This window comes from Pteropus medius, unplaced genomic scaffold (genome assembly GCF_902729225.1).
Source record: "Pteropus medius unplaced genomic scaffold, Ma_sr-lr_union100, whole genome shotgun sequence".
Classification (NCBI taxonomy): domain Eukaryota; kingdom Metazoa; phylum Chordata; class Mammalia; order Chiroptera; family Pteropodidae; genus Pteropus; species Pteropus medius.
In genome coordinates, this window is record NW_024355990.1 from 2,861,402 (window position 1) to 2,887,960 (window position 26,559).

General features: G+C 56.2%; 1 protein-coding gene and 1 long non-coding RNA gene across 3 annotated transcripts in view; both read right to left on the reverse strand.

Moving 5' to 3' along the window:
* The window catches only part of PGS1 (phosphatidylglycerophosphate synthase 1), a 33,310-nt gene extending 9,749 nt beyond the window's left edge, over positions 1-23,561 (reverse strand). The window contains exons 1-7 of one of the 2 annotated variants that reach the window (XM_039859626.1): positions 23,406-23,561; positions 16,217-16,406; positions 13,558-13,635; positions 12,102-12,201; positions 11,135-11,324; positions 9,831-10,009; positions 7,445-7,966 (exon numbers count right to left, since the gene is read on the reverse strand). In XM_039859626.1, the coding sequence (XP_039715560.1) occupies positions 7,445-7,966; positions 9,831-10,009; positions 11,135-11,324; positions 12,102-12,201; positions 13,558-13,635; positions 16,217-16,406; positions 23,406-23,545 (1,399 nt within the window). In that variant the 5' untranslated portion in view covers positions 23,546-23,561. Of the gene's footprint in view, positions 1-7,444; positions 7,967-9,830; positions 10,010-11,134; positions 11,325-12,101; positions 12,202-13,557; positions 13,636-16,216; positions 16,407-22,853; positions 23,175-23,405 lie in introns of those variants that run through there. The other variant, XM_039859627.1, reaches the window with a different exon arrangement.
* LOC120600227 (uncharacterized) lies at positions 816-7,438 on the reverse strand. Its single transcript, XR_005652147.1, has 3 exons — positions 3,219-7,438; positions 1,253-1,257; positions 816-827 (listed from the first exon to the last, which is right to left on the reverse strand). It is a non-coding gene; the product is annotated as an uncharacterized LOC120600227 (long non-coding RNA).
* Positions 23,562-26,559: the final 2,998 nt, after the last annotated feature.

Consider the following 26,559-nt stretch of genomic DNA (forward strand, 5'->3'; position numbering starts at 1 on the left):
GAACAACTGCTCCCACAAGGACCACTCCCAACCCCAGAGGACGTCTACTGCCCTAGCCGCCCTCCCTCCCACAGGGCCCGGACCTGCGCCCGGCCTCTGCAGCATGTGACACCCTCACGAGCACCAAGGACGCTTGGCCCAGCAAGGAGTTGGTCCCCAGCTCCCGTGCAGGGCTCCCCCACTCGCAGCCAGCCTCCTCACGCCCTCCCCGTCTCCCTCTCAACACTGGTCTCTCCTCTGCCAATGCGACCCTTTCGAAGGGTCCATGGCCGTGCATGATCATCACCAGTGAATCAACAACATGTGACACACGCCGTGCTCCTCAAATAGAACAGCTTGGGTAAGAGACGACGGTGCTCTGCTGCCTGTTCCTGTAACGTGCCTGACCCTTCAACATACACACAGGGCTCGTGGCAACACCGCCTGCTCGCCTGTGTGCAGCGCTGAATGAACTACACTGTCCCCCTGGGCCGCTGCCGTGCAGGAACCACACGGCTAGCCTTACCCTGCGTCGAGAGAGCACAAGGAGGGCAGCGGGCACGCAGTCCAAGCAAGATGGCCGCATCTGTCTCGTGCGCATACATCAGGCTGACACCCAGCCCACCCACCCCACACGGGGCCTGGAGCTGGGAGGGATAAGGTGACACATGGGCAGATCTCCACCAGCCTCAGAATAAAGGGAAGAGCTTGGGCCACCTACTGTGACGGTCCCAAGTCTTCTAACGCCAAGATCGGCCCCTTAAACCCACGGGGTCCGCTCAGTGCTACTTGTCCAGCCAGAGGCGGCAGGCGAGACTGAATGGAAGAGAGGCCCAACACCCACGTGGCTGACATGGGTGCCAGCTGATGAGACTCATACCACCCTGTCCGTCCAAGGCTCCTGGACCACAGGGTCTGGTGGGGAGGGGCCTGATCCTACCGGTACTTTTTATTTGTAAAAACTGCCCTGACACGGATCTCTCTGTCACGAAGCAACCGAGGGGTCCAGCCATCAGAGGCAGGCAGGCCATCTCCCCCGACCCCGACAGCCCCCGACACGCACCACTGCTCCTCAACCTGCTCTCGTCACTGAACCCCTGCAAGGAGGTTTTCAGAACCCTTCTGACTAACCGTCACGCCCCAAATGAAACTTTACTGTCACGGATACACGGTCCCCGTTTGCGTACTCCCTGCAGGCATACCCGTGCTTTACGCGTAAAAAGACCACGAGATTCCCAGCGCCCTCCCCAAGACCCAGGGACGCAGGACACACGCCTCCTGCCTGTCCTTCTCACCTCCCGGCCACCTCTGCCTCCCCCGTACCTCTCCTCTCTCCTCGCAGCCCGGGCTGGACTCTGGGTGAGCCCTCGGGATTAAAGAGGCGCACACGCGTCGACCCTACTGACCACTCTGGGGAGGCCCGCGATCAGCCCTCCAACCTCCCTGCAGTCTGACGTGTCCTGACACTTTTCTCCAACGAAAAGAAAATAAAGACCATAAATGGCGTGACGGGTGGCTTCACAGGGCCCGCGCCCATGGGGGACAACGTTTCCTCTGGACCGACGCAGGCCGGCCAGGAGTGTTCAGCTCTGTTCTGTGCCCTGGGGATAGCTGGGAACCGGTCCCCGGAACAGGGGAGAGAGAGACTCTGCGAGCTCTTTTATCCCTTGGGTCCCGATGCTGGCGAGTACAGACGGGAACAGTCAGCACAGGACCCACCATGGGAAGCATGACACTTCCCAGGCCCCCTGAAACCTGTCATCGAGCCCCAGCTCCCCACCCCGGGCCTGCCCAGGAGCCCAGAGTAGGGTGGCTCCAGGCCAGAGCACAGCAGGAGGACTGAGCCTGGGCGGTTCAGGGCAGGGAGCAGTGCTCGGGCTTCGGGGGTCAGAGGATGGCTGGACTGGAGTCCCAAGACCTCTGCCTCCCAGCCCTGGACCGGACGGCCTCTCTGCGCCCCAGGCCTCCTCTTTAGAAAGGGGGCGCCTGGTCCTGCCCGACTCACGCCGACAGCCCTTCTCCACCCAGGCCAGCGTCACTCTGCAGGGCGACCCGGTTCCCAAAGGGCCTGGCCACCTCCCAGTCCCACTGCCCACCGCTCCCAGCCCTCCTCCCTCCACTCCTGGCCAAGCCTCCCAGAGCTGCTTTTCAAGCCTAGTGTGGCCTCAGGGCTTCCCAGTTCTGTTCCCCCATGTCGCCTCCTCAGAGAGGCCCTCCCCATTCTGTCAGCCTGGATTCCCTCCTCCTGCCATTACATTCACCTGCTTGCCATCCGCCTCCCACTGAACCATGGGCCTTAGGAGAACAGGGAGTCAGCGTGTCTCATTCCCAAGGACTTACTCCCATATCTTGAATGCTGCCTGGCATATGGCAGGCCCTCGATAAATATTTGAATAAAATAAATGAGAATAGAATGGCCCCTTCCAACAACCAATGATTAAATTAAGCATGAAAAAGCTTTGGGGTTCTAAAGCAGGAACTCATGAACACTTTGAGTTAGAGGCCTTCTCTGAGCATCGCTCCAAGACAGATTCAAACATATGCCCCCCACCTCCTCCCACGGTATTCTGCAATAAAGCTCAGGGGGTTCTCAGACCCCTGTGAAACAAGAGAGGACAGAAGATGTCTCAGTCCTCTCCTGGGATGGATAAGCATCCGCCCATCCTGACACAAAATAGCACGAAACGCTCTAAGAGGCCCCAAAGTCGGTGCATGCATCAGTATAAGGTGGCAGTCCATGGCCCTGCCGCCAGAGCACACCTGCTGGTTCCCAGGTGAAACTGCCCCGCGTGCTCCAGGAAAGATGGGGCGGAGCTGCCCCAGCAGCCACGGCAAGTTCTCTTTTGGGCACTATGCCAAGTGGCCTATCGGGAAAGCAGTAAAAATAGTGACAATTCTCACAATCATTAACAGATTCCTGTCAGCATGAGCCAGAAATCTCTTCATCCAACGGCCCGGCCCCGCCCTATCCACACACACTGCTGTGGAGATAGAATACCACTGTGTCCAGATGATTCAAAGTCAAGGACTCAAAACTCACTTTCTGACCCTCCCCCTGACACACCTGCCTGCAGGTGCAGCCGTGTCCCCCAGTGAGGACTTGGCCCCACTTAAGGGGCTGCTGGCTAGGGCTGGGCAAGGCCAGGAGAGCTGGACGCTTCCTGCTCCCAGCAAGGCACTTGGGCCCACCCTTTGCACAGAGCCAGAGCTGAGACGGTGTGAGGAGGAGGCTGCCACACTGAAGCCTTCTGAGAGGTCGGCATGCCGGCACGCGGCAGACACGGCACTCTGAAGTGCTGACAAAGCCACTGTGCGCCCAGCCCCCGGGACCCTGCTCTCGACCAGGACCAGGTGTAAACGAGGAATCTTGGGAAGCTGCCAAGATGCCCACAGCAGGGGATGAATAAACAGGCTGTGAGACATCCGGACGACGGAACACTGTTCAGCGTTAAAACACAATCAGCCACTGAACCAGGAAAAGACGCAGAGAAACGCTCAGCGCACATTCCTAAGTGAAGGACGCCACTCGGAAGAGGCCACACACTGCGATTCCAACTATCTGACGTTCTGGAAAAGGCAAGACTCTGGAGACAGGAAAGAGATCAGTGGTGGCCGGGGAGAGAGGGGAGGGGAGGGAGGAACAGACAGAGCACAGAGGGTTTTTAGGGCAGAGAAAATACTCCATGTGACACCGCAGTGGGGGGGTACGTGTCATTTCTCATTCGTCCAATTTCTCATTTCCCAGAGAGCACGCCACCAAGGGGGCCCGGACGTGAACCGTGGATTCTGGGTGACAATCTGTCAGTTCGTCAGCTGTAGCCAACGCGCCGCCCAGGGCCCCGGCACCCAAAGCTGAGCAGCTGCGGGGCAGGAGTCCTGGGGAAGCGCCATCCTCGCAATGCTGCTGTGAGCCTGAAACTGCTCTGAAAAGTCAAGTCTTTAAAATAATAAATAAAACAAATAAACAAAAGGGTACGAACTTTCGGTCACAAGAAAAAATTTTAGCACGTGAGCTACCAGATGCAAAGCAGAGTGCCTGGCACCTGACACCTGCACAGTGAACGAGAGCAGGCGCAGAGAAGGAAGCAGATCCCCAGCGTCCACTTGCGTGGATCTCCTGTGGCATTCGAGGTGCTTTCCATTCAGAGTGCCGTGCCAGCCCCGCTCCCAGAGCCCTGTCCCACCACGCCCACCGAGAAGCGGGGGCCGGGTACCAGGAACTGATATACTGTGAATCACGACAGCTCCCAGCTGACCGATGTCTAACGTGGACCCCTGCCCCGCAACGGCCCCTACGGAGGCCGAGACGCAGGTCAGGCCTCTGGCTTCACTGACCCTTGGGAGAGCAGCAACAAAGCAACAGGGACGCCTCCCCTCGCCAAGGTACCCCAGACCTCCTGCTGCCTGTCCACCGTGCGTGACATGTCATCCTTCTCTCCTGAGTGCGAGCCAGGACCATCGCCTCATTTTACACGTAAGTTGAACCAGGTCCTTCCACTTTTGGAAAAGATAAACTTGGCCTGAGAACCAGGCTCCGAGACTCCAAGTCTGGTAACTTCTCCACTGAATCACATTTACACAGAATACTCCTTACTATTTTGAATAGGCGACCTTTGCCAAAATCCAAATAAAAACTAAACAGACGCACCGGGCTGCAAAAGGAGCCTCTAGCACGTGCCTTTAAACAGTGGACGGTCCCTCCGGTTCTCTGAAGCAGCTCAATTCACGAGAACATGACGTACGTTCAATCCGCTAGGGAACCAGCCCGCACGCCAGGGAGGCGGCCTCTACGCAGCACGCTGCACAAAGCCGGCGCTGCTGCAGCCGCAGCCACGTCGCCCCACACCGTCCTTCCAGCAAGGCCTGGGAGCCCATCTTCCCGACAATGCGTGTGAGACGAACACACTAAATACACCCCAGCCCTTGGAACTGCCTGTCACCAGACTGAACATCATCCACTGGCACCTGCCGCCCGGTGGAGTTACGCCCAGCGGAAAGCTGTTTCTCGCCCCTCATCCTGTCTGCTTTCTGCGGGCAGGGACCAAGCAGGGCTTTCTGACATCGCCACGCTCACAGAGCCACCAGTGGGTGCAACACACAGTCAGCCCTCAGAGCCTCTCGCTGCCCGGCGCCCAGGGGTGTGCCATGCTGACAAACGGAATGCTGTGGGAGGCACAGAATTCGGAAGCAGTGAACAGTGTCCAGTTCACTTTCCTCCCCTGAGGGCCCCTGAGAGCAGGAGCCGAGACGGTCCCAAGCCTGTCCTGCAGGAACTTGAGTGAGGGAACGGTGATCCCGGCTCCTCAGCCATCGGCAGGAATTTTCCAGGGTCCAGACAGACACACCTGAACACATGCCCCGCTTGCACCCAGCACAGAAGACAGCAGATGGCCCACCACCCCACCCACCTAAATCCACGTCCCCAGCTGGGCCGCCTGCTCATCCCATCCAGGCTGCGTCTCCCAGGCTGCCTTGGGGGAAGTGTGACCAACAAAAGATGAGCCAGAAAGGGGGTGACTTGAGACCGCACTACCGATCACAGCCACTGAGCAGATAAGGGCGCCTCTCAGTTCAGCACTGACTGACACCTTTGACCCCTGGCTCCTGGCTGTAGGGCGAGGTCCTTTCTGCTCACAAGAAATCCCTCTCCCAGCCTCTGCCCCAACTCTCACCCTCTCTCACTCTCGCTCACGCTCGCCCTGGGATCCCCGGCCTTCCCCAGTAACCCAGAGCGCAGGGCCCCACCCACGGCAGGGCGGGGAAAGAGGGAGTGGCGGGAGCATGCCAGTCCGGGAAAAGGCGGGACGCACTGGAAAAGCTGGTTGGGTGTCTGTTTCAGTGGTAACTGGAGAATCACTGCACGGTTATCAGCGCAGCTTCAGGGAAATAACCCACAGCAGAGTCAGAACTGATGGGCCAGGCTGAGCTGGGGGACCCGGGTAACAAGAGACAACCCCCTACCGGCCCAGCCACAGGGCATAAGGAGTGAGCGCTGTCTGGATGTGTCTGCGAAGCCCCCCAGGCACACACGTACAGACACACGCATCATCTCTGAAGCTTGAAGCGGCTCCTGCTACCCAGCTCTATCTTCAATGCCCCACCCCAAGGCAAGGCTGTTGTTCTCGGAAGAAACAAAGCCACTCCTAAAATATTTTCTACACCCCTCCTCTGGCTTGCCCTATCTACCTTGAGACATCTGACCTCCCGCCTGGCTTAGCCAATGACACATGCTAGGATCAGTACGATGGGGTAGCTCCCTTCCCGCACCAAACAATGTCACCTGCCTGAGCAGGCCCGTGAGGTGCCAAGTGGGAAGCAGGAACCACGGGAGAGGTCAGTAGCTTCACTGGTCTGAACTAAGACAGTGGTTCTTAAGGCATCAGAATCTCCTGGGGAGTTTTTAAAACACACCATGGTGGTTCCAATCCCCAGAGAGCTGGGGTGGCCTGGGCTTCAGTGCAGCTTACAATGCAGCCCCAGGTGGAAACCAGTGCTTTAAGGAAAGAGTTCAACCTGCGGACTCCAAGATGGCCTCGAGTCTAACGGCACAGACGAGCGGCCGCAGCAGACTGCAGCCAGGATCTCCGCCTGAGACACGTGGCCGAGGCAATACCACCCCCTGCTCCCTCGCTCAGCTCTTCTAGAAGTCTCCAGGAGCAAAACAGGCCTCTAAACCACCAAAGAAACACCAGAAGAGCCACACACTTAACTCGCGGCTCAGGCCCTCTGCACCCCTCGCTCTCCCTCTGGACTCAGGACTCCCCACCCGGGTCGTGTGGTCTGCCTGAGCGCCACCCCGCTGGAGGCAGGCGCACTCACGGCATCGAGCAGCAGCAGGACAATCCCACCAAGCATAGGTTTAAACCCACCCATCTACGTCTCAGACAAGCGCCTGGGACCACGCCACACACAGGCTGCTCCAGGGACGCTCGGGCTGCCTGAAAGGGGACATAACAAACACGCAGCTCAGATTCGGACCCGCTCTGGGGCAGCACTGCCCCTGGGCGTGCCGTACCGGCCCAGCCCCAATGGACAAAGAGCAACAGTGAGGAAAAGACTGGAAAACTGGGCTTTTTGTGCCAAATCCATGACCCCTAATCAATCCCCCTGTCACTGAGAAGGGCCTGGCCAACACAGATGCTGCCTATGATCAAGGAAGGACAATCACACGCCTCGTCATCTATGTGCAAACATGTGAGAAAGGCTGTGTGCACGTTTTTTAAAACAGCCACCCAAATGATTCAGTTTATAAGTTTTCGGTGCATAAAAGTGAGACTTTGTGTGACTGAAATGCACTTAAATATGACAAGGGTGACACACCCACATGAAGACAGAACTGGAGAAGGGCGCAGGGCTCCTGCAGCTGGCGCCAGGGGCCCTGCCAGGCGAGCCCGGTCTGCGGGGGCACTCCCCTGCCCCAGAGGGTCCCCTGTGGGCGGCAGTCCTCTGGCCAGCTGCCGCCTACCTTTGGCATGAAATGTCCAGCCCCTCCGCCAGTACTCTTGCAGCTGGACCCGCTCCTGCTGCCCGAGGCTGCAGACCTCGCTGTAGAACTGCCGCTCGATGTGCACGTAGGCCGCTGGGATGGCGCCCGCCACCCCCTTGGCCCCGAAGAAACCGTTCACCTCCGGGGAGGCCAGCAGGATCTGGTACTCAGCCCGCGTGCCCAGGACCAGGTCCATGTAGGCCTGGGTCAGGTTGAAGTAGCCGGTGGTAAGGTAGACCCTGGCGCCGCGCTCAGCCTCTGTCAGCAGGGTCTCGGTGACAATCTCGTCGATCTGGATCTCGAAGGGCTTCATCTGTATCAGAGGGTAAATCCAGGTGTCGGGGGCTGGCCTCCGGTCACCAGCGGCTGCTGCGTCTTCCTGGGTCAACAGGGAGTCGCTGTGGAAAGTCTGGGCATGCAGCGCTTGCTGGCGGGCCCGGGCCGAGCTGACCACACCCATGACCCGCTCGTTGGCTGCCTTGCAGTACGCAGCCCGGTCACCTGGAGAGAGACACGGGGGTGGAGGGTGAGGGAAGAGAAATAGAGGCTCTGGCGTCCTGCCCAGCCCAGGGATCACGACGGGCAGGCAGACGCCACAATGCACTGAACACGTTTCGACTGCGCACAAGGCGTCGTGCCCCGAGCAAGGGTTTTCCGCGGGTGTGAATACCCAAGACGGGGCCTTGCCGCAGGGCCTTGTCATCCACAGGCTTCAGAACAGGCCAGGCTAACGGGAGGTGACGGAAACCGGGAGGAAACGCTTGGGGGCAAGGGACACAAGGGGGTGTCCGAGAGCCAACCACTGTAAGCACAGACACAAGCCGCATGCCCGTAACTGTTGTTTGCTGTGCGTGTGACGCTTCAGTGATGTCTATCAATCAAGACACCGGAGAGTATAACCAGAGGAGAGAGCCACACAAAGCCGCTACAGACACCAGCACAGCTGAGTGGGAAAGCTCCCCGTGGGTGGGGACAGGGCAGGAGAGGCCTCTGAGGGCCGAGTGTGAACGCACAGGCTCGGAGCCCCTCGTATTTACAAGAGGCAACAAGCAGCGGTCCAGACATACTAAAGAGAAAGAAATGACTGTAAGTTATCGTTAGATGAGATAAGCACCCAAGACATTAGCGCGGGAACAGTACGAAACGGGAAAATATCAACAGTGTCCAAAGTTGATTCTCTGAGAAGACCGATCAAACGGCCAGCCTTTGGCGAGGCTAACCACGAAGGAAAGAGAGAACGGGAGAATGGCCGCCCCGGGCGTCCCCGCTCGCTCACACGGGGACCGGGTCCCACGCCTGAGTGGCTCCCGGGGCTGGGCTACCGAGCAAAGAGAAGCAGCGGCCTGTGCACAAACCCGTCCTTCCTAACGCCAGCAGCCACCGGGGCAGCAGGCGGCCGCCCTCCACACGCCGTCTCAGGCTGAGTGTCCCCTGCACCTTCTGAGCCCAGCCACCCCCATGTCACCCGAGCACGCTCTCCTCCCTGAACGCGGGGACCTTTTCTCTGCACATTCATGCCCAGCCTAGCGAGTCAGACTGGGGTCAGTGACGCTTTCTGTGGGCCAGACAGTAAACGTTTTAAGCTTTGGGACCAAAAGGCAAAATCGAGGATGATATATAGGTACTGTTTTAGATAACGAGAGAAAGATTCCCATCATTTTTTTATCGAGGAAATCCAAACAATAATGGTAATGAGCGTCCAGGCTAGTGGCAGGCATACTAGGCCCACAGACGCCCTGGCCCCCGGGACACGCTCCCACCAGGCGTCCCCACTTAGACCTTCTCCCTCTAGACTGGGCCCCAGGAGGCTCTCCTCACACAGTCGGGTTTAACCCCTTCCCCACACTGCTGACACTTGCAGATTCACCAGGCCTTGCTGGCGGCGGTCAGGAAGTCCCCACCGCAGGAATCACAGGATGGCGAACGCCCAGGATGCGAGCTGCCAGGACTGGCCCATCTCCAACGAGCAGAGCTAAGGGCTCTCCATTTCACTTTCCAGGCAGGAGGCCACAGACCTCAATGGAGCTGAGAGGCACCAAAGCCTCCTTGCGACAGAGGGAAGCAGGCCCCAGGAAGGCAGTCACCACGCAGCTGCTTCCTGTAGGTGCAGGGCCTGCTCACGGCTCGCCCGCCCAGGCGCACAGGCCCAAAGCCCACGCTCGCACCTTCTCGGGCGGGCTCCTTCACTCGCAGAGCATGACTGACGGCCAGTGAGTCACCTCTGTCTGGCTTCAGTGACAAATGCAGAACAGGGCTCTGCCAGCCAAGTCTCCCAAGCCTGGTGGCAAGGCCACCGGCAGCATGCTCGCCTCTGCCCTGGCCCTCCCCACACACGCTAAGGACGGGGCAGAGCCCAGGGCCCTACCTTTGTAAGGATGCACCATACCCTCCACCACCTGCACCGTGTCATCCCCCTGCAACTGCAGGGACACGTCCCCCACGGCGTCCACCAGCTCCGTGAAGAAGTCCGCGATCTCGGGACAGTCCTGCAAGAACACGTAGCGGTCCTGGCGGTTGGTGAAGTAGGAGTCACTCAGGTTGGCGCTGCAGGGAGGAGAGAAGCAGGTGAGGACTCAGGCAAGAGGGGGCACAGCAGGTCCCGGTGATCCAGGTCTCGGGTGAGCTAGCACAAGCACGGTGGTGACACCCCGGACCAGGATGCAGCAGCAGCAGCAGCCAGTGAACAATCAGCTACTAAGCATGACCACTCAGAAGACACAGGTGAGAGTGGCACTAAGGTGACATGACAGAGTGGACGGCAAAGCCCCTCCCCTCACAGAGCTGCCCATCAGCTGAGAAGAAATGCAGACACGTACGACGTGAACCGCCCACGGGACTGGCTACCAGTGCCTGCGTTTCGGAATCGAAACGGCCTAGGTCTCCAGCCCGGTCCTGTCTGTTTTCCCTTCTGTTTTGCTGGCTCTGCCTGACGAAGTTACTCGTGCTCTCTGAGCCCCGGTTTCTCGTGTAAAAAGTGAGGGAACTACCACCCACGGCCAGTGTGAGAAACGCACTGAGATTCACACCCACGGCCAGTGTGAGAATCGCACTGAGACGGGCACACGGGGGACTTGGCATGGCGGCTGGCGCACAGCAAGTGCTCAGCAGACCCTGCCTTTTATTTTCTACAATGAAGAAAAACGCAATTTTATTATTTTTCTTTTATCCCCGTTCCCCACCCCATCCCTTTGGCAACCATCAGCTTAATCTCTGCACCTACGGACTCGTTTCGTTTTTGCATTTGTTTGGGTTTCTGAGATTCCGTACAAAGTGAGGTCATACGGTGTCTGTCTTTCTCCATCTGACTTATTTCACTTCCCATAAGCCCTCCGGGCCCACCCACACTGTCACAAATGGCCAGGTTTCATCCTTTCCTACAGCTGAGTGACATTCCACAGCACATACGGACCACATCTTTACCCACTCATCTCCCAACGGACGTCGACACTGCTCCTGAATCTTGGCCACCCTGGCTGTGTTTCAATCACCCTGTGTGAGCTTCCGGCCGCCACGCAGATGCCGTGGAAGACCGAGAGTGTGAGGCAGGCAGACTGAAAACACACGAGCAGGCTCTCGAAGGCCCAGGGAGGCGGCTTTCCCCTTCTGTCCCGCTGATTTCCGCCCCGGAGCACATCGAGGGGAGGTGCCGGCGGAAGGAGGCGTGCTCACCCGCTCAAGATGACACTGTTGTCAAAGAGGTACACTTTAATGTGCTGGAGGCCGATGGTCTCATTGAGGCGCTCCGGGACCAGGAGCCGGAGCAGGCCGCGGAGGTCCGGGGTGTGGAAGAGGGAGACCCGGACCTGTTCCGGGAACCTCTGCAGGAGTGGCAGCAGCATCGTGCGAGAGTTCTTCCGACCTGAGCACGGGGTGAGCAGCAGAGACAGACAGGCGATTCACGCCAGGAAAATACTGCTCCGGGCAGGGCGGACCACCCACCGCGGGCCCATGGCCACCCGTGCTGCCCGTGCAGGTCGGCCAGCCGTCTGCTGTTTCTAGCCAGCGACCCATTCGGGACACCGCCACGCCTCGGGGCAGGACCAACGTGACCAGGTGGCAGACACCTGCTCTTTGACCGACTGGCACCCACTCCCCCAACTCCTGCAGGTACCACCCCACCCTGCTCTTACATTCTGCTCTGGATGAAGACGAATCTACCCACCAGGAGCCCGCACCCCTAGGAGGGGTGTGCACCAGACCTCAGCTAGACTGGTGTGCACACTTGGAGCCCCTGAGCGGTGACAGGCAGCTCTGGTCTGACCACCAGGGAAGCAGACTCTTCCAATGGACAAGTGTCATGGCGAGCAGGGCCTGGGCATTAGAGGCCACCTCACAGAGCCTGAGACTGAGGCCAGCCCAAAGGAAGGAAGGCCAGGACACGGGTCCTGATGACATATTCAAACTCCAAGTCGTGACCCACCCGAGGCGGGTCAATCATGGGAGTCGGAAGAACTCTCTCTGCCTACGTTGTCGCTAGCTGGGCTTGCAGCCGTGTGCTGCAGGAGGGACCCGAGCTCAGATAATCTCGGTCCCGGGCCGGTAACAGCCCCCACTGTGCCTGAGGGCGGGGAGGTCAAGTGTGATCCCTTCACGGGCGCTGGAAGAGGGGGGCGCACGGGGAGCACACCAGACCCACCTCGTGATCCCCGTGTGAAGTCCAAAAGAATGGACACCTTAAGGTCTGAAGGGAACTTCGCTTGGAGTGACTTTTCCAGAGTGCTTTCCAGGCAATCCACCTACCAAGAGAACCCCAAAAGAACAGAAGTGTTGAGGTCCAAAAAAGGATTACATATGAAAAATTAATCAGCCCGCCCGCTAACGCCCCGCTTTGAACACACGGCCCCACTAACGCGAAACTTCTTCATCGGAAGCGGGAACCAGAAGACACTGCCCGACGCCCCTCTCCAGCCCGGACCCTGCCACTGTAAGGCACCAGCTCCCACACACGTTCCAACAGGTAACCCTCACAGACACATGACAACTGGTGCCACCTCAGGGAGAGAACAGCAAATATCAGTCAGATGGAAGAATCCAGGACACAGCCTGCCCACCGGCTCGTCTCCAGGACCAACGGGCACCCACACCTGCAGCTAAGAGTATCTCCTGGAAACGGGGAGGCCCCGCCTCACAGAGAAGAGGGGGAAGCACTTGCTCTCAGCAACCATCCCTCTTGTTCTCTACGCCCCAACCCGGCACCGCCCAGCTCCTACCTGCGGCTTTCTAAACGGGGTGAACCAAGAACAGCGTCTCCTATGGGCAACGCGCCCATGTCACTACCCCAGAGCGGACAGCCACCAGGGAGCCTGAGACAGCGCGACTCATTCACAGTCACGCCAGCTCCACCTGCAGACGCTGCCCGCACACCAGGACCTGCGCCGACTCAGACTGTAGGGAGCGCACACTGTCCAAACCTGGTGACTTCTCCTCCTTCCCACCCCTGCCTGTCCCACCGTAGGTGACGCGTATAGCATGACAGCAAGTCCAGGTGGAACAAGGCTGGCCAGCCCCACCTGCACTCTAGTCCAGTACGAGGTCAGAAGACCCTTCCTGGAAAGGGCCAGACAGTAAACATTCTGGGCTTTGTGGGCCAGATGGTGTCTGTCACAACCACAGTTCCGCCACTGCAGCAAAAAACCAGCCCCAGACAAAACATGAAGGAAGGAGAGCGGTCATGTTCCCATAAAGCTTTATTTAGGGACGGAAATTTCAATCTCACAGGCTTTTCATGTGGCACAAATATCATTCTTTTGTTTTTTTTCCAATCATTTGAAAATGCAAAAACCAGCCTTAGCTCATAGGCCATACAAAAACAGGTGGCAGGCCAGACCTGGCAAGCCCTGGACTGGCAGACTGAGCAGGCTAGGGACCCTGGTGCTGGGTGAAGGGGGCACTGGCCAGCAAGGCCGGCAGGCCCAGCATAAGACCTCTGCACTCCCTCCTCCCTCACGGGTCCCCCTGACAGGCGCCGGTGTCCGGGCAACGAGAACAAGAGCTGACCGTGAGCCAGGGCCAAGGAAAGGCCACTCTCTGCCAACGTCACGGCGCTGTGCAGTGTGAGGCTCTGAGGTGATTCGCCACCCCTCAAACCTTACCAGCTCCTGTTCCAAAGGACCTGTCCCCAGGTAGAGGGACGCCATCACGACCCGCCTCTTGGCTACTTTTATCTGCCCCTGAAAGAGAAGAGACAATTCAAAATTCGCAACTATCATTTTCATAATCCACTGAGAAAATAAAGTCCTTTGACCTTGGAGGCAAATAACACTGCAAGCTGAAGTATTCTACATCTTTGCCAATATTTAAAGCAAGCCTGACAGGTATATGGTAACCTACCAAATCAGGACCCACAACCCTGATTTAAAATACTCAGCCTGAAAGTAAAACAGGATCTAACTGTACAAGACACAATGCAGCCACCAAAGGCAGGGAGGCGAGCTGTACGCACTGACCCGGAATGTCTGTGCTGCATGCTGAGAGACCAGAGCGAGTCACTAGGCAGGAGGCAAGCCGCCCTCCCTCCGTCCACACCCCAGCCCGCACGTGTGTGTGCAGAGCACGCAGGACACACACGAAGCTGCCAAGAGGCCAGGAGCGGAGCCGGAGGCGGAGAACGCAGATGCAGACAGGCGATGCCCCCGCCCCATGTGCGCAGCTGGAGTTTTAGGAGGAGCATGTACATCACTCCTGAAATGCACACACACAGGTGTCCGGACACACAAACAGCATTCGGAGATGACACACTACACTACTCCTGACAGCCGGTGTCCTCTCCCTAGGCCTGCTCTAGCCACTGAAGGACAGCTAACCCCATCTCCAGAAGTCGAAGCGGCCCCACCCCAGAGGAGGTGGCAAGGGCAGAAGGAGCAGCAGCACTGCCCAAGGTCGAGCTCTCGACACACACACAGGAGCGCAAGGCCCCGTGAGGGGAGGATGGCAGAGAGTGTGGCATCACCTCCTTTCCTGGCGAGAAGCGATGCCACAGACGCCGCAGCCGTGGCCCCGCACTGTCAACAGGAGAGAGACATCTCGACTGCATGAACACGCCACAGAGAAAAGGCCTGCGTACCCGCGAAACGAAAGAACTTCCCGAGTCTCCTTCGTTGTTTATGAAGATGGACGCTTATGGGGAAAGTGATTATGAAGAAAAGAAGGAAAAAAGAAAGGAAAACAACAAACGGGGTACAGGGCAGTTCGGTTCGGTTCAGGCGGCGCGGCTACCTGACTGCTGTGGGACACAGGTCTTCCGGCGCAACCTTGGCTGTAGCGACGGCACAGGGACCAGGCCGACCCCAGCGCTGCACACTCCCCAGGGAACACAGGCCGCTCTGCGTCCCGGGAAGAAACACATGCCACTCGGTGCAGCGTGTGCCCACGAGCGGGAGGCCGTGGCTGCTGCCTGGCCTGCTGGGCCCCTCAGGCCTTTCCTGGCTTCCACGGCGCCGCCCCTCCCCAGGCAGCTGTGCACGTAGCCTGGCCTCCTGGCCAAGGGATCACCGTGTAAAGACTCAGTCACGCACCCGCTGCTGTGGCCAGGACACTAAGAACCTCCTTTGAAAAACCTGTTTCCTCGAGCCAAGCAGAGAACCCAGTAGGAGCAAAGAGCAGACGGCCTCAGCATCAGCTCTACACAAGCGAGGAGGCACGGGACAAACGAGCAGGGCAGGGAAGTGAGGGAGAGGCAGAGTGCATGCGTGCACACGCACACGCACACGCACACGCGCGCACACACGAAGCCATTCTGGAATGAGCTAGCCAGAACTTAAGCTTGGTGAGGCTCACAGAACAACGGGGCAAAAGGAGACAAAATGTGCAGGCATTCACACGAACCAGACGGCGCCCAGTCTGCAGAAACGTGACTCTCGCCAGAGCTCCCCACGCCCCGGCGTTCTGCCCATCTGCCCTCGCCATACCTTAATTCTAACATCATTGTTAACATGAACTCAGAGAGTTCATGCTAATAAAAATTAATTAGCAATGAATTACTTCATTCCAGTTAGCAGTTTAACTACGAATCACTAGGCACGGCATGAACACTTGAGTGACGTATTGAAAGCTAAACTCCACAAATGCGAAGTTTAGCATTTCTGCCAGCAGAGAGAAGGCACAAACATTAGACAGAAAAGAAGCAGAGTTTATAAGGCCACATTTTCCAGTTATCTGTAAATGCCTCTTCATGAACGATAGGCTCCCGGCCACTTCCTACATATTGAATCCCATCCGCGGCTCATTTGGCTTTTGGGTCTTTATTTCCTGCACGTTACTTCTACCAACATGATGCTGCTTGCTTTGGAGGCGTTTCCAGAGGCAGAGGCCTAGCGTGCCCTGGCTAGGATCCGCCTCGTTTCCTCCCAGACATCTTCAGCAAGGATGCGCCGTGCGGCGCACGGCCCTCACTGACCGCCCGTAGTGGGCTACGTCTTCAACACAAAGCGAAGGGAGCAATCTGTCCCTCGAAACCAAACTCCAGGGCCCGACCCTCCCGGCCCCCATGTTTGGGGTCCCTCTACACTAGCCACGCAGAGGGCTATTGCTCAGGGCTCAGCTCAGCCACCTCTGAGGCAGAACCCACAGGGAAAAGCCAAGCAGCCATCAAAAACTTTCCAAGCAGAAGGTACTTCTGCCCAGGACTCGCCCAACCTTCTGCCCGAAGCCTATAACTCAGATGTCCACCGAGCGCGCACGCTCTCGCTCTCGCTCTCGCTCTGTCTCTCTCTGTCTCTGTCTCTCTCTCTCTCTTTCTCAGACACCACTTACCTTCATGAGCTCAAAAAACTCTGCGGGAGAAGACAGCACCCTGACGTGAGAGCTGGAGACTCCAAACTCTGGAACCAGGTTTCTGATCCACTGGAACCTGTGCACGCCCTCTGGACACAGGCAGCAAGGAGGGGAGGTGACCTGGGGGACAGCTGGGGACAGCAAAGGAGCCAACAGCAGCCATGGTGACCTGGTTCAAGAGACATGCAAAGGGTCATACTTCTCAAATACTTCCTCGGAAGTCTCTCTCAGCTACTGGGAGAGAAGAGGGCATTTTTTGGTGGGTCAGTTTCGGATTCTCTAGACCATTTTCAGTGAGCCCAACCCAAACTCTGCACAGAGGTGTTTCCTTCGGTCCTAACTAGCTGAATAACTTGAGAAGTGCAACCCTATGAATAGCCCCAAACAGTAAGTCGATTCCAAACAAGCCCAGGTGTACGGCAGCCACAAATCAACTCGCAGAGGCTGCCCCTAACGAACCCGCCTGCAGGGAGCCCCTGAAGGCCCTCTGGAAGGAGGGCAAATCTAGTATAACCCCGATGACGGCAACCCAGAGCCCCCGCTGCATGGCTGAAGAGACACGGCTTTCACTTAGGGAAAGACCCAGAAAACTTTCTCTTTAATACTCAGATACAGAGAAAAAAGCTGGAGGAGGAAGAAGGTGGGGAAGGGGAGATCATCTCAAGTGGTGCCAGCAGTGACACCACTTCCCCACTGGACACATCCTCCTCGGGGGTCGCGCCCCATCTCTGCCCAGCACTGGGCCGACCATGCGAAGCTGCAGCCTGACCCCGCCACCTTGAGTCTGAGACCAAAGCCCACGGGCCCTGCCTGGAGCCACATCTCCGCTGCCCTGCGGGACTGGGGAGGGGGTGGGGCTGCAGGGCCAGAGCCCACTCAAACCCGCCCTGGTCTGAATTCCTGCAAACTGCAAGCTGTAGCAGGAAAACCCTGTGCGGGACCTGCCACCACGGCTTCATGGGGGACTCAGGAGAGGATGCTTGAAGACCCAAGGCCCAAGGGCCACACGTCCAGGAAGATGATTTCATCCACTTGCCTCATGATACAGCGCTGACTCTTCCCAGGGCTGTACAGGGCCCCATAGAGACGGCAGACGGCACAGCTGTGCTGCCCACAAAGCCCAAGGGTCTCTCATGGCAGACTCGTTGCCAAGAAAACTTTAGTCAATGGTGGAAACTACCGGCTCCCTGGACCCTGGAAAGGCAGGGCCTCGCCCCGGGCCTCTGAGGGCAGAGGTGGGAAAGCAGCTGTCCTTGCCCGCAACCTTGAAAGGGACAGTGACCACAGGCGCAGCATCAGCTGGATAAGTTTCTCTCGCTTCCGGGTAATGAGCAGCAGCTTGCAAATGACTGGCCCAGATGCTGAAGGAGAGTGTGGGCCTGGGTTTCCCGCACCGTAGGCCCCACCCTCACTGTACTCAAGGCTAACTTCCAGGAGGAGGCGCCCTTCAGCCCAGAGGAAAACCACGAGACAACGGGAAACTGCGTGCCAACCTATCAATTTGAAGCCCCAAAGGGGGCCTGAAGTCTCATATTCATTAATTAAACATAGTCTATTTGAGGTGTAAAACCCCACGGCAGATCAAGTTGTCTCCCAGGCTCACAGCACTTATGATCTCTTAGACCATAAAAAAAAAAAGAGCAGGGTGTCTGTCACCTGCCGCCGCAGGCCAGTCAGACCCACGCATTCTTCATATGGGCCAAGAAGAGACTCAGAGCGCTCCCAAAAAGGAAGATGAGGAAACACCTCCTTGGCACATGCAGCCCAGGAGAGGGCAAGTGCCAACGTGGGCCTCCATCCAGGTCACCATGCGAGCACCTGTCATGCACCACAGAGGGCACAAACGAAGAGCTGGGCACAGCCCCTGCCTCCCACAGACCTGGCGGCCTCACAGGCTTACACACCTGAAATTATCTGAGAGCGACACGAGAGGAAATGCTGAAATTAAGGATCAAAATATAAAGTCATGTGCTTTGAGTGATCAAGGGGAGCGGGTGACACCTGAGCTACTGGAGGCTTAGCGACACCCTGCCTTCCAAAGAGCTCTGAACACCTGGTAAGATCCGGGTGGGGCGGGGCACTCCGGGCGAGCAGGTGTGAGCAGGAACTGGCCAGAGCCCCCGGCGCCAGAAAAGCCCAGGAGGGTCTCGACAGACGGTTCAGGCGCCTACGAAGATGTCAGGTCCACGGCCATGATCACCCTGCCTGGGGGAGAGGCAGGCCCGGACAGAATGANACCCCGGCCTGAGGCCCCATTCTTCTTCCCAGAGGGGGCCTGGGGAGTGGGGTGAGAAGATGGAAGGTGGGGGGTGCTTCGGGGTGCAGTGAGTATGAAGGGAGGAGTGCAGAGGGGCGAGCAGTTCCCTCCCACCGTCTCTAGGAGGAACCCGCGCTGAGCCGCCTTGACTAAGGACGGCGTGCACTGATGCTCTTGTCCCCAAGCCCTGGACTGGGGCCAGGAAGCGAGGCCAGTGGAAGCCCACCTGGCCCTAGACAGGACGATGCAGCCAAAGAGCCAGCGGCTGCGGGGGTGCCCCGGAGCACGGCTTCTCACGAAGGGAGGCTCGGGGGACTAGAGGGCACTTCGAGGCCAGTTTTCCATTTCACCCAACTTTTTGGAGCTGCCTGTGCTCCATGGTAAAACATGGCCACGCCTTGCGTCTTCCCTTTGCCTGGAAGTGCATCGATGTGCCTGCAGGTGCCACCGAGCTCCCTCCTGGTCAGAGCAGAGAGGCCAGTAAGGAAAGGCCAACATCAGACCGTCACACCTGGGGCTACAGCTCCCCTTCAGCCACTGCACAGCCTGGCAGGGCCAGAGGCCTCAGGCCTGCTTCCTCTGGGCGAGGCCCGGGGGACACAAGGAAGCAGGCCAACCTCCTAGGCTTTTTCAGAATAGGACACGTGGGGCTCTGAACATGGAATGAAGCGCCACGGTGGATGGACAGGGCGGGAGCCGGGGTCTGTTCTGTACACGGGTGTGAATCAAGTGCCCCCCGCCGCAGGCTGAGCCGTGGTCTCACGCTCCATGAGCCCGCCTGGAACTATAAGATTCGCGGTACAGACTCTGTTGCTTGGGTCCCCTCCAAATCCGTACAAATGACAGAAGTTTTCAAAAGAAACTGAGCTTTCTGGATCGCCGTATTTTCAGAAACTACTTTTTAAGAAAAACCTACCCCTCCCCCGCCCAGTCACACACATTTAAACCTAAAAAAAAAGGGGTTCTAATGAGAAAAGAGCAACAGTCATAACACTTCCTGAGAAAGGCTCAAGAAACTACGCGAAGGTAGCATACTTCCTGCTACCCAGGCGGCAGGCAGCCCTTCCTGACTAACGCAAGCCCTAACCCCCGGGCAGGGAAATGAGTGTGAATTCCCGTAGCTTACGGCAGACCAAGGCCCGCCGGAGTCCCACAAGAAGTCCGGCATTTGGCTACATGCTGACCAGATGACTCTCCTCCTGACTTGCCCAAAAGGAAGTCGATCACATCGAGGGGCCAGAAACAAAAAATATCTTTATGACCCACACTACACCTCGGGCAACCCAACAGGCATCAAACAGCCTGACTTCCCAGCAGCCTTGAAAAGGACACGTTTACATCACTCGGAACGCGTGTTTACAGAACACTGTCACCCCAGGTGGCTTCTGTCCCTCTGCCAGCACTCAACCCACCCACCAGCCCAGTTCGCCACCAACTACAATGCGTCCAGGGGGTGTGCATGTCAATATTAACTCAGTACAGTTACAACTTAAAAGTCAGTCGGCTGCAAATCTTATTTTAATTCCCTGCAAGATCGAATTTGAATTATTTGGGGAAACAATGCTTTGATTCGAAATATCCCCGCCACCCACCCACTCTACTGCTATAATAAACCAAGAGATGATTCTACTAAATAAACTTAATGAGTAAGGGGGACTGGGTCCCAGCATCATAGAATTCAAAGAAAAAGTAATTTCTGGAAATCTGGTGGTCCCTCAGAGCAGAAACTACTACCCGACTGAACAAGAGTATGTTGACCTGCCGTCACAACGTAAGCAAATCTAATTGCAAGAACGGTCTGCTAGTTATGTTCTCTCGTGTAATCAGGAAAGTTGGGACCCCCACCCACTCCACCCCCCCCAACACACACACACACCTAGAACAGAGAAAACAGGACCTGAGTTTCAAAAACAAAGATTTTTCTGCACATATAGCTCAAATTGAAAATAGGTGTTTTTTTTTTTGAAGGAGGCCACAGAGAAAATATTTCCTTGTATGGAAGGTGAGCCCAATGTTATGAACTAACGCCCTCTTGACACATTTCCCACTTGGTCTCATCTACTCCAAATAACAAGTCAATTCTGCATAGTCTGATGACTCCGAAAAACCATCTGAAGTTTTTGGCCCCTGCCCAGCCCAGCTGCAGATCTGCCAGTCACTTGAACTCCTCCTGGATACTAGTTAACACGGACCAAACTCGCCTTATCATCTTCCCCAAACCTTGTCCTTTCTTTGTTTTAGAGAAGCATGCCATCATCCACGCAGTTACCAAATCAGAAACATGACCTGCCTCCTCAGCACTACACAGGCCCCGATCAGAGCTGATTCTAATGCGACCCTCTCTTCTAGTCGCACAGTCCCTGATGTCATATAAGCCCCACCATCTCAGGCCGAGACCATTATCGAAATCTGAGTCACACAGAATCTCAGAGCCAGCTCCTCTCTCTCTCCCTTCCCTATTCAGTACCCCGTCACCTCCTGGAAATGGTGAGTACCTGAGGAACCTCAGAATCGCATTCTGTTGCTGCTACGATCATCAGCCCACATCGCTCACTATCCTTCCCTGAACACTTGCTCCCCCGTTCCTCACCTAGCCTACTCCCAAACTTCAAAACGCAATTCCGACAGCATCTCCGCGAGAAAGCCTTCTGTGACTTCCAGGTGTGCCTCTTAGATACTGCCGTGGCTTTTTCTACCTTACTTTACTATTATTGTTGTTTATGACTCTGAGCATCTTAGGTTTTATCTTTGTTTCCCAAGTACCTAGCAGAGCACAGCAGTGCTCTAGACAAGCACGCTGAATAAATGAATGAACCCAGCAGTCCAGAATGATGAGTCAGATGCCTGATTAAGAGAAAACGACAGTATTTCTGGCTCCCTAATTAGAAGTGATTTTAAGAAGAGTTATCTGTCACTTTGGCTGTCCCCACAACTAAAAAGAAACCACTACAGTAACAGAGCCGTTCCCTCGCCCCACTCCTCCCGCTAGCCACGAGAATTCACCAGGCACTGCAACAGTTGAGTCAGACTGGAGTGCTAAAATCTAAAATAATTTAAGCTCATGATTACACAGAACTATTATCAATGAATCAATGATCAGAGTTACAAGAAACCACATCATTCGGGGAATGAGGAATTGGGAGGTGCAACCGAACAACACAGAAGAAACGAAAGCCAGCAGCTAAGGGCGAGTGGCCACACAGACATGAGTAACCCCAAACACCAAGGCCACAAAGAATCGAAAAAAAACCTGCAAACTGGAAAAAGCAAAAGAGTCAGAAACCTTCAGTACTGTAACAATACTGGGCAAAGCACAGGCATTATTTAAATTTAAACATAAATTTCATAATTTAAACATAAATTTCTGCCCTTTGTGTTTGTGATCTCACTGAGTTTCTGGTTTAATTGTTGACCCAGAAAAACTCTCAACTTAATCAAAAATAATACTGTTTACAAAAAGGACCTTGGGAAGTCAATTTGAGACTATCCAGACCGACACAATGCCCACCACCCCAATGTCCACTACCCCGACACGCACACACACACACAAAACACTCAAGAGAAATCTCTTTTTTAAAAGAATTTTTGAAGACTGCCCAACATCCTACAGTAATCAATTCCAGTGTTAAACAATGATTAATAATGAAGTGTTTTTCGTATAGTTTAAACACATCCAGGGAAATGGCAAAATCGCCTAAACATCTCATCTTCAAGGAGAGATGACTTCTTGAAACTTTAAACCAAATTTCTCAGTAGTCTGATGCAAGGACCTAGAAGTCACCTGACTTCACTAACCACTGGAATGGACAGGTCTTTGCTAAGAGCCCTCCGGAAAATAGAGAGGCCACCTCTTCTCCGCCCCCACTGTCACGGGGTTCACTGATGTGAGTCTTAAAAGCCTTTCTGATCAGTAGGCTTCCAAGAGTTCCGTCCTGCCCTGACTCTACCACCTAAAAGTTCCCCTAAATCAAACCTTCTGCTGAAAATCTTTCACCATCGCCCAGTATGTAGCAAGTTCCTCTCCATACCCAGAATCAGCACCCATGACTGGAGCACCGATCTCGGTACAAAAGGCCAGGGGGTCAAATCTCGCCCAAGTAGCACAGATAAAAATCTGAGACAATGCAAACTCCATGTAAGGATACAGTTCTAACTTTTTTTCTTTTTTTTTTTACGGATCATGTGTAAGGCTCCAATCTAATAATAGAACTATTTGCACACAAGAGAACTTTTTTTTTTTAATCTTAGCAATAAGCGGCGGGCCTCTCGGGTCAGCGTGTTCCTGGCAAATGTTTACTCTGAGAGACCACTGCCTGAACAAATTGCTTCAAAGCCTGCTTCACCATTTACATAACTCACTTCAGTATTTTTCCAGAACACAGGCCCTTTGAAACGTGTAGAAGGGGGTTCGAGTGGTTCCTCTTCCTTGCCTGAGTGCCACTGACTCAGGATTGCTTCACAGCCCTCTCTGGCAGGATGTGAGAAATGCTGCAGGCACAGAATCCCAGCAGGGCTGATTCACGCCCGCCAGTCACCTCGCGGCCAGGATTACTTAAGGAAAAGACCCCTCCGAGCCCAGTGTCCCTCGCGACGAGACGCGCCAACGCTCCCACGCTGGGGGCCTAAGCAACACATGAGCTCGGCCCCCTCCCCTAGTGCACGCACAGCCCCTCGGGTCAAGTGGAAGCGCGGCCTGTGGCCGGGCTCGCCTCGGGGCACCGCGGGGGGCAGGCGGCGCTGGCGGGCCGGGCCGACCGTGGGGCACGGGCCGCCCCCTCCCCGGGGAAGTGGGGGAGCCTGCCGGGGCGGCGGGCGCGGGGACGCGGGGGGCTCGCTGCGCCGCCGAGGGCGCGGGCGGGCGCGGGGCCGGGGCCGGGGCCGGCCGCGCGGCAGCCCCGCCGCCCCTCTCACCTCCTGCGCCGGCGGTCCCGGTTCCTGCCCAGGCGGTCGGACAGGCGCCCCAGGAGCGCGGCCAGGCCGGGCCGGCCCGGCAGGAGGCCCAGCAGCCGCCTCCAGAACACCGGCCCCGCCGCCCGCCACGCCACTCCCATGGAATTTCTAGCAACTTCCGCTGGCCTTGCAGACACCTGTGTTCAACAGCGCGCTTTTGAGACCTGACCATGAACACCCAGCAGCGCCCTTGCTGCCTCATGCCTTCTCATGCGCGAGCGGCGGCGGCGAGGCGGCCCCGCCCCCGCAGCCTCGGTTTCCCCTCCCGGGGCGCGGCGGGGGCGGGGAGGTGGACCCAGGCGTGCTGCGCGCCCCGGCCCGGGAGGCACAGGGCGCCGGGACTGCTCCCCGCGCCCCCTCGCCCGCGTCCCCCCGACTCCACACCGACGAGGGAGGGCATTACTTTTCGGACCCCACGGTCAAGTTCGGGCTGGACCTGACAGACCACGGCATCTCCCCTAAGATGTGCATTAGACTTGTGCAAAACCGGGTTACCGCTGACTCACTGCGGTGCACTGAGCACGGAAAAATCCCCACAGGGCAGGCGAGACCGTTTTCGCCTCGTCAGCCCCGGGGTCCGCAGCTCTGAGGCACAGAGCAGCTCGACCAACGTGAAGTGCAGGGAACGCAGACTCCTGCATCGACCCGGGCTGTCTCTGTGGCCGAAGAAGCCGAAGGAGCTCTTCCCTACAGCAAGAACACTTTTTGCAGCTAATTTTAAGAAGGAAAACGATGCAGTATTGGAGAGGCAGGACTGGTGGCTCTGATCTGTAACATGTGGCTCCTTGGCGGACCCACGTGGGCTGGGACTCGGAAACTGGGAAAGCTGTAGATTACCATTTCCTACTTACTTGGGGGGCAGGGGTGGAGTTGGGGCTGAGGTTAAAAGGACACGGACACGCTGAATACAAAACATTCCGAATTCCGCTTCCAACAAATTATCCCAAGCAAACCGATGACACGTTTCTTACAGGAATGTCCATCTCAGCATTGTTCATGATACCAAAAATGTGGACGCAATCAACAGTGGGAGAGATGGTTAAATAAATAATGGGACGTCGCAGTGCATCCATAAAAAAAATATGTCCTCGCTTGTTCTGGAACAATGTTTCGTGAATTAAGTGGAAGAACCAAATCACCAAAGAGTAGTCTAGAGCTTATCTCATTTTGTTAAAAGTCGGGAAGAGAGAGTGTGTGTACAGACTGAAAGTAAATACACCAAAATGTTAAAATTGGTTACTTGGTGCTACTCAAGAATTTCCAAATTGTTTACAATCAGCGAGTATTTGGGATTGATTTTAATGTTTCCTTTAAGTTTAAATAGCTTTACAAAGACAACGTGGAATTTGATTCAGCTCTTCCAGGTTAGAAGTGGTGAATCATCAAATTTCCTAACTTCCAGTAACTAGAATGAGACCATTCATTTCATGGTTCCACTTTTGCACAGCACCTGGCACAGGGTAGTTGCAGAGTCAAATTGCTGAATGGCTGGACCGTGGTGCTCAGTGGTAAGCACCTCATGGACCACTGGAGCACCCTAAGCATCCTGGAAAGAACTGGCCGCTTCTCTTTACATGTGGCGCTTTGCTAGGTGAGGTATTAAGAAACAGACAACCATAGTACTAGCCCACTGGGAATTTCCGACCTCAAATAAATTGTAGGAACAGCGTGAGATCGACGGCATTGTGTTTGGGAGATCTGCTTTAAGTTCAGTATTTACATTAAGTATAAACCGCAGGCAATGACCTAGTGCCTTTCAGAGCCACACACGGAGAGCCAGTGGCCTTCACGGCTGGTTTGAAACACTCAGGGCTACACCAGAGTGAAGCGACCACAACTTTGCTCCAGAACACATACATTTAGAGATTGCAAAAATTTAAATAATGGTTTTCAGAGACTGAGCAATGTTTCCAACGGTTACGCTTAACATGACAACGGCACCAATGCTCTTTTCTCCAGGAGGTATCATCTGGGCTTATTGAGAATAAGTAGAAGAGATAAGACCTGCTCAGATAACACAGGTGCCCCAGAGAGTCCTCCTGGGAGCACCCCGAGCTGCTTGGAGGGCAGGCAGGCAGCGCGGACACTACTACTGCTTCTGGGGTTTCTCGACTCATACATCGACGACCCTAAATGAGAAAGCATCTGCCCTCTGAGACCCGCTGGTGCCTCGAAAGCCCATCTGCTAAGTCCCCTCACCCACTGCCTTCTCATGAGTCTACTCGCTCCTTCCCAAACAGGAGATGCCAAGGTTAGAATGACAGGGTCAACGGACTGATGACAGAGGTCGTGTCTTCCCAAACGGAAAAGGAAACCCATTCACTGGAGGGCGAGTTGACGTCAGGGAGTGGTGGGCTGCTGCCCCCGATAGCAGGCTGGTCTCCCTGGCAGGAAACACCAGGAAATCCTGAGCCAAGGGCCCATGCCTCACTGTCTGTGATTCACTGCCGAACCCAAAACCCCGCCAGTGCAAGAGGAAGGCCCCTCCTCCCCCAGCTTGCTTTGTGAGTGAGCGAGGGTCTCTCCCAAACACAGGGCCGCTGACAAATTCAGGAAGGAGGAAGAGGATGGCCGGCCCATCTCCAGCCTCGACGGTGAGAAGCTCTCCCATGTCACTTGGATGTGCAGACTGTTCGGCCGTTTCTGAGCACCCAGAACAGGACCCGACACCAAAAGCGGGCTCTGTGCACACCGGTTTCACTATTGCCTGCATGGCAGAAGGCGACCAGCTTCGGAGCCTCCCAGGTGCAGGACGGGGACCACCGTGGCTTGGCCTCCTGTGAGTCTGCTGACCTGCCGCCACAGGTCAGCTTGCAAACTCAGCAGCTCAGGCCGACAGTTTTGGGGCTGGCTCACCTGAGCCGTAGGTCTCCCTTCAGGCCACGGGCCCTTTTCCTGCCTTCATTCTCCCTGGGACTCAGCCTCCCTGCTGAGCGGTGACCCTGACCTTTTCCAGTCCTTGGTACTCTTTCCACCTCTGGAACGAAAGCAGCCAGGAGCGATGAGCAATAAGAATGAGTGTGGCTGTGTTTCCAATAAAACTTTATTTACAAAAACAGTCCGCCACCCCGTGTACCACAGTTTGTCATCCTCTGCTTTAGAAAAGAGCTTTATC